Genomic DNA, 19,582 nt, shown 5'->3' with positions numbered 1-19,582 from the left:
AATTCACTTTGGGGTAAATTATCAGCCTCAGATCCACCAGCACTTCATCTGACAGATTAAAATCCTGAGGGCACACGTCACAATTGCAAGGCCCATCAGTTTATCACATATTAGCCTAATCTTTTCTCTATCCCCGTCAGGGATACAGAACAAGGTTGTGGAAATAAGACACAGTAATGACATCAAGGACATGAGGCACATTGAAAAACACATTATGTTCCTTTTCTAAGGAGCATTCCCATTTTTGAGAACATGAAGTTCTGCTGAGAATTATCTTAACAAGTGAAAAATTCATATGCTATGAGCATGTGGTCCTTTAGAGATCTGGTTCTAAGCTGTATAGACCTAGGGTAACACAGTATAAAATAATTAATCACATGGTGTCATACTCACCCAGAATTCTGCTTTCCCATTGCCTTTCTTACATCTTTCAGCCAAAACAGATACACCCACAGTCACCTCAGATAATGGGTCTTCTGCTGCTTTCATGAGAACAATCTGAATGACGCGGCCTTCATAAATGTGGGCATCAAATGAAGATTTCCAGTCTGGGTACATAGTGGGTTTCTTTTGAATCAAGGTTTTGCCTCTCTCTGGAAATGCCACAGAAAAGGCATAAATGAAGAGTTGCCAGGAAAACACTAAATTTCACAATCACAACCAACAGACGATTTTAATTTTATTAAAACTATAGCCAGGAAATAATCTCAACAATGTTAAGATAACAAGGAAGGATTTTTTCCAAACACATCAACTGCAATAACAGCCAATGAACATTGAATAAGTCTTATTCTAGTCATTGCTTAGACTGCCTTATCCCTAGGGTCCCCAGCCCATTGCCCCAATGGAGAACGCTGGCCCTTCTCATTGTTGTTTAAAAAGTTTATTTTCCTTTATTGTGCTTTGGGTGGCACTGAGCTTCTAGGAAAACCAAGTACAGGCCTCCAACCACATCACCCCTCTTCCCTTCCCTTCCCCAGAATGGCACTGGGACCCATATGGGATCTTTCTCTTGTATGTGTTGATGGATTTTGCCTTCAACATGTGTGTTGCTTTTTGGGGTACATGGGTGGGTCTCACTTGTTTGACTTCTTCAGTAGAGTTTGCCTGCTTTTTGTGCCTTATGGTGGTGAGTGGATTTCCCCTGATTTTCCCAATGCCCCCACAGCTTTTCCAGATTCAGGGAATTGCCAAAATTGTTTAGCTGCTTTGGGGGTGGGGTGGATGTGTGTTACTTCTGTGAAATGGGTTATGTGGTTGTGCTTTGGGGCACGGGAAATGTCTGTTTTGAAAGTTGGGATTCAGAGCCAACTTCTCTCTTATAGGCATGCTCCCCCTCTCTCTTTTGCAAAGTTATTTGTCCTCCATGACAGCAAAGATCCCTTGGGCAGCTTTTCTGTGACTAGATAGATGCCCAAGGGCAGCCATTTTATAGTGGTGCCCACAAGAGTTTCTCAGATTTCCAAATGTGGCCTAATATCCAGGCCCAATTTTGGCAACTGTGTTAGTTGAGCCATGATAAATAGCTGAATCTCTGTAAACTGTATGGAGAGTGATCGGTTCCTTAATATTCTGACATAGGATTTAAGTTCAGAGTTAAGTTTATGTTTATCCAACAGCTGTTTTGTTTGATGCACGTCTCTCAGTATGATGGACTGTCCAAACAGTAGTAAAGAATAGCACCTCAGTTTGGCTTTATTAGGTAAGGACTGCCAAAACCAACATTATAAATTAGGTATTTGACAAGCAGGCTGATGTTAGCTTGCCAAATGTTCACAAATAGCCACCTGAGGATATTCTGCATTCTGCAGACTTCTGCTTTATCTCCTCTGCTTCTGCCAAAAAGCTTTTACCTGGTCTCAGAGATCCTTTCTAGTAACAGCTACTCAGAGCAGATGTTTTCAATTAATGAAAAGTGAATCCCAGAGCTCCCCACCTCCACCCTTTCTGCAACTTTGTTGTGGCAACTTCTATCACAATGTCCTCAGCCTATGAATTTCCAGATAAAGATAAATGCTGCTCTAGTATCCCCTCCAGCATCTGTTACATTTTTTTCTTGAAGATTTTAAAGGTGTCATGGTGATCTAACACATGCTTGACTGTGTTGGCCTAAAAGTAGGAAATCCAACTATGCAGCAATCAGCCGGGGCCTAAGAAAATATTTTCCCCATTTTACATTTGGCCAGAAAATGTTCACTTGAGTGACGTTTGGGTGCACCAATTTTACTGGTACATGGACCAGAATTAGAAAATGTTAATTATGAGACAGAGGGCAAATGATATTTTTTTTTGTTCAAGTTCAACATGCTCTCCCATACTGATTACGCTAACATAAAAGTGTAAATGTATTACTTATGAACAGATAAAAGATTAAAGATTTTCAGTTTATCCATTTTGCTGAACTATTTGTGTATCCAAAAATATTTAAAATAAACCAGAGCAATACTTTTAAATCTTCATTCACAGTATGGATATGCATTTGTTCCATAATAAATGAAAAAAAAGGGCCCATTCATTTCTTTCCAAAAAGGGTCCATGGAAACAAACGAGCTTTTCTAGTTCTAATAGCAACAGCCATTAGCTTAAAGTTAGAAGGAAAGAAAGCACTTATTATGTAACTATTTTTAGTCCAAGCCCTGGGTGACAATTGGTTTTCATGCAGTGCAAAAGAAAAGGCCTCAAGAATATTTTTAAGGGTCTGAAGTTCAGCAAGGAAGGCCAGCAATACTCCTGAGCCTTCTAAGAAAGGAGTCACACAGGGCCAGGGTTTATCCATCGAAGCTCTAGGGAACCTCCTTATCCTGATAAAAGGTTATCAAAGATACAGTGGTGCCTCGCAAGACGAAATTAATTCGTTCCGCAAGTTTTTTCTTCTTGCGAGTTTTTCGTCTTGCGAAGCACGGTTTCCCATAGGAATGCATTGAAAATCAATTAATGCGTTCCTAGGGAAACCGACTTCAGACCAGGTCCGGGGACAGTCTGTCCCCCGACCTCTTCTGAAGGCTGGGGGGGGACACAAGGGCTTTTCTTCCCACCCCCAGCATTTTAAAAAACCCCGGGACAGCGGAGGGCTTCTCCGCTGTCCGGGGCGATCTTAAAATGCTGGCGGGCGGCATTTTAAAATCGCCCCGGGACAGCAGAGGACTTCTCCGCTGTCCGGGGCGATTTAAAAGCCCCTGGGAAGGCAGGCAGGGGGCACAAAGACATTTGCCCCCCGCCCTCCTTCAGAAGAGGTCCAGGACCTCTTCTGAAGGCTGGCGGGGGCGAAAGTCTTTGCTCCCCCCCCGCCTGCCTTCAAAAGCTGTCCGGCCAAGGCTTCGCAGACCTCTCCGCAAGCAGCGGCAGCGCTGCCGCTGCTTGCGGAGAGTTGCCGGCATGCCGAAGCCTGCGCGCGCTGAGATCAGCGCGCCCAGGCTTCGCGGACCTCTCCTGCCTTCAAAAGCCGTCCGGGATAGCGGGAAGCGCTTCCCTGCTATCCCGGACTGCTTTTAAAATGCTGGCGGTGGGGAGCAAAGCCTTTCGGCCCCCGCCAGCCTTCCTGGACCTCTTCTGAAGGCCGGAGGGGGGGGGAAAGGCTTTGCTCCCCACCGCTAGCATTTAAAAGAGGTCCCCGGAGATTTCCCTATGGGCTTTCGTCTTGCGAAGCAAGCCCATAGGGAAATTCGTTTTGCGAAGCGCCTCCAAAACGGAAAACCCTTTCGTCTAGCGGGTTTTCCGTCTTGCGAGGCGTTCGTCTTGCGGGGTACCACTGTACTGTTTCCTAAGATGCAGACATACCTTGTTTCCCTGACCTCTTTAGCCAAAGGTGTGGTTTTTTTCTTTTTTTTAGTTGGAAAGCCTTCCTCCCAGATGCTGAGAGTTTTCAGTGCAAAACACACATACACATACACATACACACGCACACAACACAACACAACACAACACACACACGGAAGTACTGTATCAACATGTAAAACCTTCATGAAAACTGAATGGAAAGCACAGAAGTTATAGGCAGCAGAAAAGCAGATGGGTGCACCACTGAACTGGATGGGAAATGACATTGAATGGTAACAACAACCTGAATTAGGCTTTCAGTAACGAAAGGAGAAATTCTTCTTGCACACCCTTCTCTGAACTATGATTTTAATAATAATAATAATAATAATAATAATCCTTCGCATGCCTGTGTACAGTGGTCTTCTTCTAAAAAGAATGACAGAATATGTAGGTGGAACCACAAGACAGTTCCTACTGATGAGTTGAGTTCCACCCAAAAAAGTGACTTTCGAATAATGGACTCTGAAGAGAGAAGAAAAGCAGGCAACAAAACAATCTTCTGCTAATTGGACAACAAAGGCTTCCAGCTCTAGTAATGGATTGTAGTAAAGAAGTATCTTTTCAAGATATGACGGGGATGGCATTTCACACCGAATCCATTCTCACATTATGCTTTGGATTTAAAATAATGCAACAAGACTAAAATAATAAAAATGGAAATAATAATTGATTAACTTCAGCTTTCACATTAAAAAATAAGGTGTTAAAAATTCATAGTACATACCAGCATGGTGGTACATCCATTTGGATTTTTTATTCAAAGCTACCTTTATCTCTCGGTCCAGTATATCTGAAGGAGCGTCTCCACCCCCATCGTTCTGCCCTGACACTGAGGTCTAGCGCTGAGGGCCTTTTGGCGGTTCCCTCACTGCGAGAAGCCAAGTTACAGGGAACCAGGCAGAGGGCCTTCTCGGTAGTGGCGCCCTCCCTGTGGAACGCCCTCCCACCAGATGTCAAAGAGAACAATAACTACCAGACTTTTAGAAGACATCTGAAGGCAGCCCTGTTTAGGGAAGCTTTTAATGTTTGATGTATTTAATATTTTGTTGGAAGTCGCACAGAGTGGCTGGGGAATAAATAAATTATTATTATTATTATTATTATTATTACTACTATTATTATTATTATCTCTTCCTGATACATTGCCTATGATCAGATGACTTAAATCCAAATGATGCTGTACACAAATAGCCATATTCTTCACTCTTTCCCTGTCATTGGGATTACACTGGCCTATGCCACATACATTAGACTAGAAACTGCATCCTTTGACACCTTAAGGTTGTAATCGTATACACATTTACTTTGGAGTACATCGCTACCGACTCAGTGAGATTTCTTTTCTCATAAACAAGCACACAATTAGACTCTGGTACTGCCAGACCATATGTGAGGAATTCCAGACCACAAATGGAATCAATTCAACTGATCAATCTTCTTACCTGTAGTCAAGGCCTCTTTCATTTTTATTGCACAGAATGGCTGTAGTTGTTCCCCTTGATTCGGCATAGGTCCTAGCTCAAAGGAGTTGAATGATATTCGTAAGAAGGGAGCCATTTCTCATAGCACAATTGTAAACCTACACAGGGGGAGAAAACAGACAAAAAAGTTAAGGCTAGAGTTAAAAATTGGGCTGTGTGGAGAAAATAAGACGAAGAAAGGACTCAGTAAACCATGCTTGAAATCAACTCCTGGTGTGTTCTAAGACCCATCTCCTGAGTTGACTAAATTTATAGGAAAAAGATTGGATGCTTCTTTCTTTCCAGTAAAATTATAATAAATCCAATTCAGAGGAAATCTGAATCCAGACATTCTAGTTCACATACAGCTTTTTAAAACCAAAAACCAAAATGCATCATGTTATTGTGTGTGTGTTGGCTCATATCCTAAGAACTAAGTGTCTTGCTCTTCTCATGGAATAGAGGTTTTCACACTTTCTGTACCCCAAAAACCAGATCTATAAGGTCTGAGGACCCTGGGAAACGTTGTGAGATATGGCATAAGAGAGGCTGCAGATGGCTGGAAGATTTGAAAACTGCAGGAACCCCTTCCTTGGATGAGCAGAAGTGCTTTTCTGCTCACAGTGCACACTTTTTGGAACCAAACCACATATCTTTGGCTAGTGGCCATAATTAACCTTTCTAACTGACACATCATACATAAATCTCTTCATTTTTCTTATCCTGCTGTTGGAAACTTATTGCTCTAGATCACTGTCCATCTTGATAAGACACTTAAGCCCCACCAGTATTTAGCTAATGACAAATTTATTATCAGAAAGCAAACATGTGTTTGGCTCCCTGCAGTTCTGTCACTGTGTTTAAGGCTGACACAAGCGCCAAAAACAAGTCATCAGTAGAATGTTTCATTCTTCTCTGGACTAAATGAGAGCACAAATGTTGTTCATTTGTTTGCTTCATCTTACTTTAAATAAATCACTACCCCCACTTTGTCTAGACGGCTTGGTATCAAGATTTTAATGTTATAAGTCTTCTCATTCAAAATACTAATATCTCACCCAACCCCCAAATTGAAATCAAGGTGGCTTACATAAAAGCATATCATAGAATAAATAAAAAATACAGTATAAAATTATAAGCAAATCATACATACTTAAATATAAACATTGAAGTTAAAATGCTTCCAATTTGATATATTAGCTATACATCTTTTAAAGCAACACTAGATGACAAATATTTCAGACCTAAGAGAAAACTCTGCTTTAGAAAGCCTGTGGTCCAATATTACTATAAAAGAAAAACAAAATCTGTAATGAAAGATAAACTAAAAAGAAGTCTGTTTGATGTTTACAAATAGACATGAGGTCATCCTTACATTTTCTAACATATCACAAGACATTCAGTCTGCACATTCTCAGTACAAGCTACAAGCATTACAGCCAGAAACTATGAGCTAAACCTCAAAATATGTGAAGCTTGATTGAATCATCATTCATGTGCATGGGAAACCTTTCACACAGATAAACGTCTGTGATCTATTTGCCTGCATAATTAAGAAGTCCAGTATTTCACTTGTGAAATATGCATGAAGTACAAAAGCATCTGGCTTTAGTACTTTCCCCTGCCACCTAGTAGTTTCAGTCTTTAAAAAAACCCCAAAACTACTCCAACCCACAAATCAGATCAGGTTCTATCCTTTCTTTCTTCTTTCCCCAATTTGCTTGCTTAAATCATTCAGAATTATTTGTACCCCATTTCCTACTGTCCGCTTGTTCTCTCAATCACATGCGTGTTATTATAAAAATATTTTCAGATCTGATGTGTATTTTGGCATGAGATTGTAAGGCAAACACACATCTTGGTTTCCTCAATTAAAAGACAAAAACGAATTCACAATCGTAATCCCCATTATATCTATACAGTATATCTATATATATTTAATTTATCCATTGCTTTTAGTAACACTCTTCACCTGTCCTGCATTAGCAACCACACAAATATAACCTTTCCTACTTCCTTACACTGAAGTCAATCTTAATCACAGAGCAATTCTGTTCCACAGGTAGATTCCACATGAGATCTGCAAAAAACTCGCTTGTCAGTGGCTCATCCTGGCAAATCAGTAGGTGGCGCTCTTTCCACTGTATCAGTAATTGATCTTCAGAAAACATACTACAACAGGAATTGTTGCTAAGTGTCCCTTCTGTCTTAAGTTGGCTTAAAACCATTTTTTAAAAATGCACAACACACTGTTGCATACTGTTTTGTTAGACCAAAGAAGGGTTTCATTTGCTATTATTTAAAATGTCGTATTTTAATGTTGTATTTTAACATAACCATAAATAACTGGTGTATAATTTCAAATAAGCAACACTTAATATGTTATAACCTAAACTGAGGAATACACCCTGATTACTATAAGCAAAGCCAACCATAAGATACACAATGATGCCACAAATTCCTTGCCACCATTTGCCACCTCACACAATGGCTGGTGTGAATGAATGAAGAAGGTCTAGCCTTCAATCCTTCCAATCTTTTTTCATTTAAAAAAAATGTTTTTATTAAAGATTTTCTTGGGTTATTCTTCCAGTCTTTATTATTCAGACCACCACCACCCCATCCATTGGTCATTCCAGTCATTGGCACAGGTATGCCACCTTCCAGATTCTTCCAGTTTCACATTGCAGAAAGTTCCCCTTTCTTTTTGTTTCACTCCAGACTATGTTATGAATGGAGTAGATTTCAAAGCAAAATGGAAGTGAGAAGAACATGCATTTTGCAGTAATAACATAACCCTGGATAGCTCAGTTGGTTGGAGCGTGGTGCTGATAACGCCAAGGCTGCAGGTGTGATCCCTGTATTGGACAGCTGCATATTCCTGCATTACAGGGGGTTTGGACTAGATGATCCTCAGGGTCCCTTCCAGCTCTATGATTCTTACCTTTGCCAGAGGTCTATTATCCCTTGCTGTCATGAATTAAGACAGTATCAGTGATGGGCAGTGCTTTTTCTGGGGGTGCTCAAGGGTAAAAGTATGGCACAATTTCATGGTGAGTACTGGCACCTTTTCTTTCTAGAAGAACAGCACTGGTGATGGGGAGGGCCAGAAACAAAGCCAGGAAAAGGCCTTTCTCACTGGCAGCTCATCTTTCGGAGGCACTTCTTGGTATTGCCAGTACATCTCCTAGCTGTGTATTTGACTATGTGAGTTTAGCTCCCTCCCCCCCACCAATTATTTCTATTTATCCCAAACATATATATGAAAGACACAGTTTCTAGAGTATGAATCAGATCCTTTTAAACAGTTCAAACTGAAGGTTTTTTCCTGAAACATATTCTCTAAACAAATCTTGAATTAATATAGTACATATTCCTGAACTGACATGCTCAGATAATATGTTTTGCTTGCTACTGAGTAGGAAACAAACTACAGTGGTACCTCGCAAGACGAACGCCTCGCAAGACGGAAAACCCGCTAGACGAAAGGGTTTTCCGTTTTGGAGGCGCTTCGCAAGATGAATTTCCCTATGGGCTTGCTTCGCAAGACGACAGCCCATAGGGAAATATCCGGGACAGCGGGGAAGCGCAGCGCGTCTTCCCCACTGTCCTCGGACCTCCTCCGAAGCCTGGCGGCGGGGCGGGAACACCTCCTCCCGCCACCGCCGGGCTTCGGAAGGCTCCTCCGAAGCCAGGCGGTGGGGCGGGAACACCTGCCCCCGCCGCCCGGCTTCGGAACGATGCTCCGAAGCCGGGCGGCGGGGAGGGAACACCTGCCCTTGTCCCCCCCCCCAGCCTTCAGAAGAGTCTGTCCCCGGACCTGGTCTGAAGGCGGTTTCCCTAGGAACGCATTAATTGATTTTCAATGCATTCCTATGGGAAACCGTGCATCGCAAGATGAAAAACTCGCAAGACGAAGAGACTTGCGGAACGAATTAATTTCGTCTTGCGAGGCACCACTGTATTATAAACCCTTTCATTCCAAGGTACATATCCTTCTTTGAAAATGGAAGCTCTTAGAGCAGGCTATAAAACTGAAGATAAATGAAATATTATTTTAAAGAGGAAGAGATTGTAATGTGGATCAAATGCTTTTTATTTTTGCTGTGGTGAGCATTTTCCTAGTAAACTAATGTTCATCATTGCCAACATGATTATTCGACTACCATTTAGGGGGAGAAGTCAGCATTTCCCTTCTAGTCCTTGAGCTGATATTTGCATAAGTGTTTGTGTACCGTATACAGATACACCCATTGCAAGCAAGTGGTGCTTAGCAAGGATCCTAAAACACATTGAACAGCCAACATGCTGTCCACAAATTTTATTCAAGATGTCATTGACTGTTAAGAACAGGAAAAGAAGAATTCAGCTTTGATAGTTTCCAATTACTTGGTGACTCGCTGGCCTGGTTCACACATAAGCATGATTCAGTGTGCACAAATGGGCGCCAAAAGTGAAGATCACACCTGCTGCATTATTTCCCCAGTCCTGCTGATGCTGGGCTCAGTACAGTGGTACCTCTAGTTCTGGACTCGATCCATTCTAGGGTGCTGTTCGCACCCCAAAAAGTCCGCAACTAGAGTGCCACTTCTGCGCACACGCACAGCACGATAGAGCGCTTCTGCACATGCGTGAGACGCGCAGAGCGCTTCTGTGCATGCGCGCGTGGCGAAACCTGGAAGTATACACTTCCGGGTTTGCCGCATTCGTATCCTGAAAAAACGCAACCGGAGACTGACGTAAGAAGAGGTACAACTGCAATACATCTGAACCTAGGCTGTGATTTTTCTTGTCCAGACAAATCTCAAGCTGTAAGCAATATTTGTTTTCTGCAGCTGCAGCAGCAGCAGTAGCAGCAGATGAGGAGCACAGCAGATGCAAACTTCACCTTGGGAACCCACATTTGCTCATTTATGCTGTTCCATGTTTGAGCATTGTGCATGAACTGGACCAATGTCTCTTTATTGGCTCCCATGTTTAAAACAAAGTACTGCTAGACTGACAAAAGCCGAGCGGAAACTGTTTGCTTTCCCTATATTTCAGAGGTCTCTACAGCAGCTCTCATAGCACTCCAAGGAACATAACAGCTGCTAACAAAACAATGCTTACTGGAATGAAAGATAGTACTTTATCTGTTAAAAAAACAAAACAAAAACAAAATGTTCAGATATTCTGTTTGTGATAGCTTTAAGGTGGGAGAAGGATAAGCTACTTACAAAATGTAGAAACAATATTTCAGTAATCTATGAGAAATAAAAGTAAAGATTTAGTCACAATATTTCAGTGTATTGTGGAAAATATATTGGCCTGGTTCACAAATCACATTAAATGGCCATTAAAAATAAGCTATGCTTTAATGAGAAGCAGCAGCACATAGTACACCTGGGGCAGGGGGGAAGCTCAGAGACCAAGGGTGGCAGCTGCAGCTGCCCAGAGGACTCCTAAGGAGAGGGGAGAAGAGAGGAGGCTGAGGGAACACTCCACAACAAGGGAGGGTGTTCAGAAAAGGGTGAGAGGCTGCCAGCTCTGCAGGCAAGGGGTGACCTAACTGGGCTCCTGAGTCCCACAGGGGTGCCACAGAAAGAATGTAGTTGGTCAAGGGAGCTGTGGACTCAAAAAGTCAAAAAATAAGTATGAATTTATGCTATAAAAAAACTTAAGGAACTACAGTGGCACCTCAGGTTACAGGTGCTTCAGGTTACAGACTCTGCTAACCCAGAAATAGTACCTCGGGTTAAGAACTTTGCTTCAGGATGAGAACAGGAATTGCGCGGCGGCGGCGGCGGCGGCAGCGGGAGGCCCCATTAGCTAAGGTTAAGAACAGTTTCAGGTTAATAACAGACCTCCAGAACGAATTAAGTTCTTAACCTGAGGTACCACTGTATACTGGAACTTTCGTATCTGGGCAAAAGACCCCCAGAAGCTACTCCATACACATGCATAAAGCTTGGAAGGTACAGACATCAGTTTTCAAAGTGAGAATCTCTTGGAACTCTCAAGGCAAAAATGGATTTGAAAGTGCTACCAAGGCCCAAGTTTGACCTTCCTGCTACCTTGTCAGGCAATCTCCCAGTTGCCCATCCCCAACCCTGTCTACAAAAAAAGAAAAAGAAAAAAGCAAGCTCTTACTGAGACTAGGTGTTTTGTTTTATATATAAACAGTCATTTATATACTTGCTGGTTACATAAAATATGTATTTAAATAAAATATGTATTTCCATTTCACAAGTTAGCCACTTATACCTCTGGATCAATATTTATATATCTTTTTTTCCTGTTTATTTGTTTTTCTCCTGTATCAGTGTAAGCTATGTTTTTACCAATATACAAGTAGTTAAAAGGTTGCTATTTGCTATAGATGCTTTTGTGTAAATGAGATAATAAACATACTAGAACCACAACTTATTATGCAAAGCTTTGGTGTTTGGAAAGGGTTGGGATTAAAAGATCAGTAGCAGGCTTTGATTAGCAAATTATACTGTAATCAGTGTTTGAAACTTCTAGGTGCATTCTGCGAGAGGGAATGTCATTAGTGTGAGCAGTTTCTGAGCTCAGGGCGCAGTACTGTGCCTAAGATTTCAAATTAAAACTGCAGAGTGGAAGGAAAGGAGGACCTTTTTCTGCCTCCGCACTTGCAGCTACTCTCTGAAGACTGGAGAAAAGACCGTCTTAAGAGTATTAGGGGGGTGGGCAGGGGAAGGACTAGAAGTGTGCCTAGACATTCCGTTGTGCCCATAACCTAGGTTTAAGGTGCCATTTAGCTCCTTAGCTTTCATGTCTCAATTTGCAACACTGGCTGTGATGTACAAATCTTGTTTCCCAGCATTTGTTTTAAAAGGCGGAATGAAATGTACCTAAAAAAACATATTTAGCTCCTTTTTAGAAGAGTATTCTGAACTGAGTGATACAATTAAATAATCTGTTGTGTAAAAAAATCACAACTAGGGACATTCTTGCAAACTGGAATGTTAATAATCTCACAATTTGTTCTACCAGGAGGGCAACAACTGTGACATTTTGTTCTCTATTCTGAAGACAAGTGAAATTGTTTTTTCCTTGGCAAATTAATCACCCAGCTTTTGTCATATTAAAACTGCAACCTTACATTAAAAACAACAACCTTCCTCTAACAGTGTGAGTAGAAATACAATTTTATTCCTATTCTTTATACCAAGGTTATATCCATTTTTCTCCCAGCATTGCCTGACAGGTTTCCCCTCTCAGTATGCTACACACTTGAAAACTGCATAGCCACACAATGTAAAATTTATTGACTAGTTCAAAAAAGATGAAATGTAGCTGGGTGCGTGCTAGGAAATCAGGGCACACCCAACATTGAAACTACTGTAAATTCAGTGCCTTCAAATCAACAGAACTAAGAAGAAGGACCAGTTCTTCATGTTGTTTTTATGGATTCCTACCCGTGGTGAATAATAGTGGCTTCAAAACATGCAGAAATAGCATGTGGGTAGGTTTCCCCCCTAGATTTGTCCTTAGCACGGGGCTGCTGAGGCAATACAACACATCTGGAGAGTTATGCAGTTAATTCAGTTGAATGGTATGGCTTGTTTTGGCATTTTTCTGTTTGCAGTGTGTAAATCCATAGTGACAAATGTAACATGTGTAAGCTTCTTTACATAATATTTGTGTTTCAGCTCATATTATTTGAACTCCAATTAACATTAAACCATTTATTCGTTGACCAGCTTGATCTTCCCTACAAATATAATCAATGTGATTCATGTAACAGTTTTGCAACATCAAGAATTGATCTGTTACTTCGTGACAACTGTTCTCACTAAAACATGAATCAAAACTAAAATTCCACTTGCAGCAATATACACAATGAGCGAATGTTTCATGGGCAAGTGTCAAACTTACAGTAATTTTGACTGGAAATATGGAAAAAAGGTTTTCTGGCATATGTCCTGTGACCAATGTAACAACAACAATTTTATTATTTATATCCCACCCATCTGACTGGTCTGCCCCAGACACTCTGGGAGGCTTCCAGCAAAATATAAAAACGCAATAAATAAATAAATAAAAAGAAAAGAACAGCTTATTTGATGAGAAAAAATATTCTCCATCCCTACATGTCTCAAGTGGTCATTTAAAAGAATGTACTTCATTTATTTATGAATCCCTCTTTCCTCTCATTAAAGTACTTCAACTCCCAAGATGTGTAAAACAACTTAAAGCTTCTTTATGTTAAGAATAATGAATGCTTGTAGAAAGTGTTAGTGGTTTTGCTTTATGCTTTTGCATAGGCAGCCTTTAGCCTTCTACCATTTACAGTTATGCTCTGCAGTACTTTCCGTCTGAATGCCAACTTCCTTCACAAGTCTAACTTCAATGCTTAACATAATTGAAATAATGGATTAACTACAGGGATTCTGCTGCACCAATATGTTAAGGAGTCCCAAACAGCTAATGGAGCAATTTCCATTTATATTTTGCTTTCCAACATCCTCCTCCCCACTCTCAAAGACCAAATGGAAATTTCACAGACCAAAGAGTTGGATGTGGCTCTTTTCAGATAAATTGTTTTGAACAATCCATAAACAGTCCATTTCCATTATAACATGACTTTTTAATAAAATACAAAATCTACAGTGGAAAAGTTACTAGTCTCCAGGGGATTACGCTCAACAGAAAGAAAACGTAAGTGTGAATAATGAGCATCTGGACCATATACACGTAATTTAGTGCATGGGTGGGGGAGGGGGTGAATGTAGAAATGAACCAATTCTTTCTCAATTTTTGGGATCAAGCTAGATCATTTTTCTCCCAGCTATACACCAAAAAACTGTGAAAGCAAACCAAAGAGTATAAAGCGCCTTAATTCAAGGATTAAATCTATTACTCTCAACCTGAACCTCTATTTTAGCTTCCTCTCATAGGCAAGATTTCTTTTGAACAAGCACTGACTGTACTAGATGTTACCCAGAACAAAGAAATGATTACAGTTCCTGTTCAGAGGATTTATAATCAATCAGAAAAAAGAAAAATAAGGTAAGATACTTGGATGTAAGCAAACTATTTAAGATTTGTGAACTTGTCATAATGACTACAGAGTAATCCATTGATATACTGTAAACTGATTTTTATTTCTTTTTAAAGCGGAAATTCAAGAAATAATTATTTGACAAAACAATTCAGGAACATGTATGAGAAACCAGAATGAGATAAGCTTTCAGGGCTAAATTAGATATATTATTTGTCTGAATGCAATCAGGATGTGTGCTACATAAACAGAAGGCCAAGGGAAGTCTCAGCAGCCCTGGAACAGTGGGGTCTATAGAGGGGGAAGTTTAAGTATCACTCTGCCAGGTACGGGGGGGGGGGATCTAATCTCTGAAGTTACCATTTTGATTTCAATGAAAGCGTCCAATGGGAGTTTCTCTTAGAAGTCGTGTAGGAAGATAAAAGCACAAGTGATCCCTCCTGTATTAGAATAAAGACCCATCCAAGTCCAGCATCAAAATTCCCAACTAGATGTCATTGGGAAGGCCAATAGCAGGACATGAATGCAACAACAATCTACTACTTTTTCCCCCTTCGGAGACTGGTATTCTGAGGAATGTCACCACTAATCCTGGAGGTTGCATATAATTCTCATGATTAGTAGTCATCGATAGCCTTATCTTCCATGAATTCGTCTAATTTTACTTTAAAGCTAAGTTGGTGGCCATTATCCCATTTTGTGGCACTGGCTTCACCAGTGCAACTACATAGAGCATGAAGGAGTACCTTTTCCCACACGTTTGTTATGAATCTCCCATTTTCTCTGAATTACTCTGGGTTCTAGTAACCCTACTCACTCTGTCCACGTTGTGTGTAATTTTATGCATCTCTATCATCTCCCCTCTTAAGTGTGTGTGTGTGTGTGTGTGTGCGTGTGCGTGTGTGCGTGTGTGTTTCTAATCTGAAAAACCACAAACGTTGTAACCTTTCATTATAGGGAGTTGCTCCTGATCATTTTAAGTTTCCTTTTTCTGTGCCTTTTTCAGCTCCACGGTATCCGTTTTGACAAAAATGACAAAAGCTTTAGACAGCATGCCAAGTGTGGCCACGTTGTAGGCATTATAATATTAGCAGCTTCATTTCTGATCTCTTCCTGAACAATACCTAACATGGAATTTTAATCTCTTATCGAAACCTTTGCTTCAGGAACTGCATGGTTACATTTCCTCCCATGTTATTGGTGATGACATGCACAATGACAACAGACTCCTGCTCCCCAGCACTACCAGACATGTTGAGATGGTCAGAGTTGTGTCAGGGAGTGGAAGAGTTACATTTCTCTTCCCCATCCTCCACAGTGGCAAGGCTGCTCAGGCTTTCCCTTGGCTTATATTTACAGAACACAAAAGACAAGCACATGTAGTTTGTACTCAGTAATAAGATATCCCCCCCAAGCACATATCTTCAGATATTTTCTAGCTCCTTCCCTACATGCCCTCCCCAAAAAGCGAAAAGATAAATATATCTATAAGTGCCTGCTACTAAAAGAACGGCATCGTATTTAGCAGCATGCCCGAGGATGTAGTTTTAATGCTAGCTTTCTAGTTTCTATTCTCTATGTTGAGTTTCTAATTGATGGTAATCAGCGATCTCCTCCCACTCACATAGCTGGTTGGTTTGAAGACTGTAGCTACTTCCCAGCAAGACTGCAGCATTGACATGAGAGTTCAGATGGATGTAAACACTCATTCATATCACCCCCGTGATCAGAAATTCACACTGTCCCTTTATTGCACACTCTCACTTTAGAGTACAAACACTTTGTTTGCTAGCTGCCATAACCATGTTTGCTGTGACATGCATTCCATGCAGATCAAATCACACTATTTCTCCTCCCTCAGAATTGCAGGGGGGAGGGGAACATGGTTTGCACCCAGCCAACCATCCAGAGATGACCTTGGAACTAACTGCAAAATGACTGGTTTTGTTTTGATGGGAAGGACGCGGGTTGGGACTGGTTTTATCCAGTGCAGCCTCTGCGGTGGGGTCTTGACCAGTACCCACCCACCTACCCTTGACCCAGTGAGGGATTTTTTTTTCTGGTTTCCAATTTTGGTTGCAGCCACAGAGGAATTTTTCCTCCCCTGGAGTTCCTGATTACTTCTGGATTTTACAGGTTTTCTGCCTAAGTCACATTGGGCTTGAGAAGTTTGGCAATTGTCCAGGCTCCCACCTTTTCCCCATTTTGGCAGATACAGTGCTGGGTTAGGTGAATTTGTGTGAAGGGAAAAAATGGTGAACATCTTGAGGCACCTTCTAGGAGATGAAAGTAACACATCTGTTTTGCATGCAGAAGGTCCCAGGTGTGGGAGATTTGCAGTCAAACCTAACGATCCATATTTCCTAGTTAGTATATGAAGGAGTTGCCTGCCAACCTAGCAGTTCGAAAGCACCTCCGGGTGCAAGTAGATAAATAGGGACCGCTTACTAGCGGGAAGGTAAACGGTGTTTCCGTGTGCGGCTCTGGCTCGCCAGAGCAGCGATGTCACGCTGGCCACGTGACCCGGAAGTGTCTTCGGACAGCGCTGGCCCCTGGCCTCTTGAGTGAGATGGGCGCACAACCCCAGAGTCTGTCAAGACTGGCCCGTACGGGCAGGGGTACCTTTACCTTTACCTTTATATGAAGGAGTTAAGGACCAGAGAGTTCTAATTGCTACAGTTGGCTAATTTAGTTCACACTCTCTCTTCTCCTGAAAGGAAGTAAATAAGGCCTGTTTCCTGTCATCAACCCCACTCTTCACACTGCAAATAATGGAGTGCCATCTTGCTGAATTTCAACTAAGATTATTTTTGCCTGCATTATTTTATTGCTGCTGCATAGTGAAAATGCATATCTGAGACCTATAAACTAAGTAAATCATTTTAAAGCTTGTCCAAAAAACCAAGGGTTATGTATTATGATTCTCTGACTTACAGGAGCCCACACTGTTTTGAACCACTTCACGCAGCAGCAATACCTATTTGCAGAACCTTCAGAGTTTTTCTAATAAATTTGTTGCCAATTAAAAATCCCAGACCTGAGTTCTCTCTCTCATTTGCAGGGCTATGGGTGCAACTCTCATGCTCTACTTGCATAGAATCGCCAGAATCTCATAGGTGTCCAAGTCTAGAATTGTCTGCAGCATTTCTAGAATTTAGTTTCTTTCCATCATTTCTTTTTTTAAACTATGCATTAGCTGGCAACTCATCATACTTCCTTTACTAGAGAGGAATAGTATCCAGGCCATTTTCCTGCACTGCTGATTGTGAGCAGCATTTCCATTTGAATCAGTGGCTTGCTATGAATCAACCCCCAGCCAGTCCAATTATCCCACAATCCAACCTCCCATCTCAAACCTCCTTTATCCTCAATGGATAAAATACACAGAAGTTAAAATCCATTTCCCCCATACATTCTGGGGCAGGGGGAAAGTATGATGCCATTTAACACACACACACACACACACACACACACACACACACACACTCCTCAGGATTACATTCTTTCATAGTTCCAGAGGCTTCCTCTAAAGATGTATGTCTCTCACTGCTCCACATCTAATCCAGGGACTGATAACAACACTGTGAGAAAGCCAAGAAATCTTTTGGCAGTTTTACAAGGAAATTGTTGATGGGACAGAAAGTGTTTGTTTCTTAAAAACCTATATTGATTCCTAGTTCAAAGAAAAAAACCAGGGCATCATTTGGCTGGTACCATTGAGTGGCTACCTGTCTAGTCATGGATATCATTTTAGTTCAGAGTCCTGAACTAAGAACTGCCTGCTGGTGCACTTGACTGTAAACTCTGTTTCAAATTTGAGGAACAGATGGATACACAATTTCTTCTGTCTGAGGACAGCTTAGAAGTAATTGAGTATGACGCCCTAGCATGTCAATCAATGGCTGGTAACACCTTTCAACTTTTCTTTTTCTTTGTTTATTGCACTCTGCCCTAGAACTAATAAGCTTGTACATACTTCTCCAACACCAAATTCAGAGGTTGCCAGGAACAATATGGAATAAACTTTAATACCCATATGAACAGCCTATTAAATTCAGTTTATATTTGTAGAAAAGAATCATTCTACTGATCATCAGAGTGTTACTCAGATAGTCACTTTTATTTTGGCAGTTGCATTACAGCTCTGTACAATATCCAGCTGAGCCTTAAAATGAAGCTTTTCCTATAATTATCAAGTGCATTAGGCTTCATCTCCTCTAAACATGTAACCATGAAAAGATGTGGCAGTCAGTTATTATTTCAGTGGCTTTCAATGAAATGACTGCCTTCAGCTTGCACAATGATTTTGAACAACACTGACTGGGCTGGGATTTGAGCATGCATCTCCCAGGCCAAAAGGAAAATGCTCTTATCTTCCAGACATGAATAAAGCAGGCATTAGTTCTTGGCAACTTCTAATTATTTGTTGATCATGTGGTTTAGGCTCTGGTCCTCAACAAACTCTACTAGAAATAACTAGTAGGGTTTCATTTCTAAGTAATGAACCAGGATGTTAGCAGCTATTATCGTGCTTAACCTCACAAATATGTACCAATTATTTGTGGTGAAATTTAACATAAAAGAACCATAGATATTCCTTCCAGTAGTACTCTACTGGTGTCAAGGATTAAAAGAAACAAAGGGCACCAAAGTGAAAAGTACTTCCATTTTTTAAAAAGAAGCCTTAGTTTGAAATTGTGATCTTGGCACAGCATGCCTTGTCCTAGACATTATGTAGTGGCATTTTGTTTTAGGGTTCAAGCTCCTCTACAGCATCAGGATCAATATAATATTGTTAAAGGTAAGAACACATGGGTTTCACAAGGCACTCTTGAAACTGAGAAGACATTTCATAGAGAACACTGAACACAACCCACATACTCTCATGTACGTTATGTTTCAGTCAGAGCTGTTCTGCATGCTATAGCTCTGTTAAATAAGTGAAAATAATAAACATCAGAACTGGTGTGTCCAAGGGATATGGAGTTCTGCCACTTTGAGGCAACGTTGAATCACAAATACATTTTCATCTTCATGGGAAGAAATTAATGGAAGACAGGAAACTCAAACTAGGACCTGAAATAAGGAAAAACCCAAAGCTATGTGCCTAGCATGTGCCACCCAGACCTGTGCTTATTAATTTGCCCACACCTCAGTGATGTTTGGAACAACCAGGAAGCATATTTGCAGCTTCCAGCTGTGATGAGTCCTGTCATGCAATATGTTCAGGCCTATCTTTTTGAGTCGCCAGCTTTATTAAGTCAGCAACAGGGATTCAGCCTACATACAATTATCA

General features: G+C 41.0%; 1 protein-coding gene across 3 annotated transcripts in view; it reads right to left on the bottom strand.

Moving 5' to 3' along the window:
- Positions 1 to 19,582, bottom strand: part of PRKCD (protein kinase C delta) — a 56,527-nt gene that overhangs the window by 23,729 nt on the left and 13,216 nt on the right. For all 3 annotated transcript variants that reach the window (XM_077924804.1, XM_077924806.1, XM_077924805.1), the window contains exons 2-3: positions 5,262 to 5,398; positions 394 to 593 (exon numbers count right to left, since the gene is read on the bottom strand). In XM_077924804.1, the coding sequence (XP_077780930.1) occupies positions 394 to 593; positions 5,262 to 5,376 (315 nt within the window). In that variant the 5' untranslated portion in view covers positions 5,377 to 5,398. The remainder of the gene's footprint in view (positions 1 to 393; positions 594 to 5,261; positions 5,399 to 19,582) is intronic.

This window comes from Podarcis muralis, chromosome 2, assembly GCF_964188315.1.
Source record: "Podarcis muralis chromosome 2, rPodMur119.hap1.1, whole genome shotgun sequence".
In the NCBI taxonomy this organism is placed as follows: domain Eukaryota; kingdom Metazoa; phylum Chordata; class Lepidosauria; order Squamata; family Lacertidae; genus Podarcis; species Podarcis muralis.
This window is presented reverse-complemented; position numbering and strand designations above follow the sequence as displayed.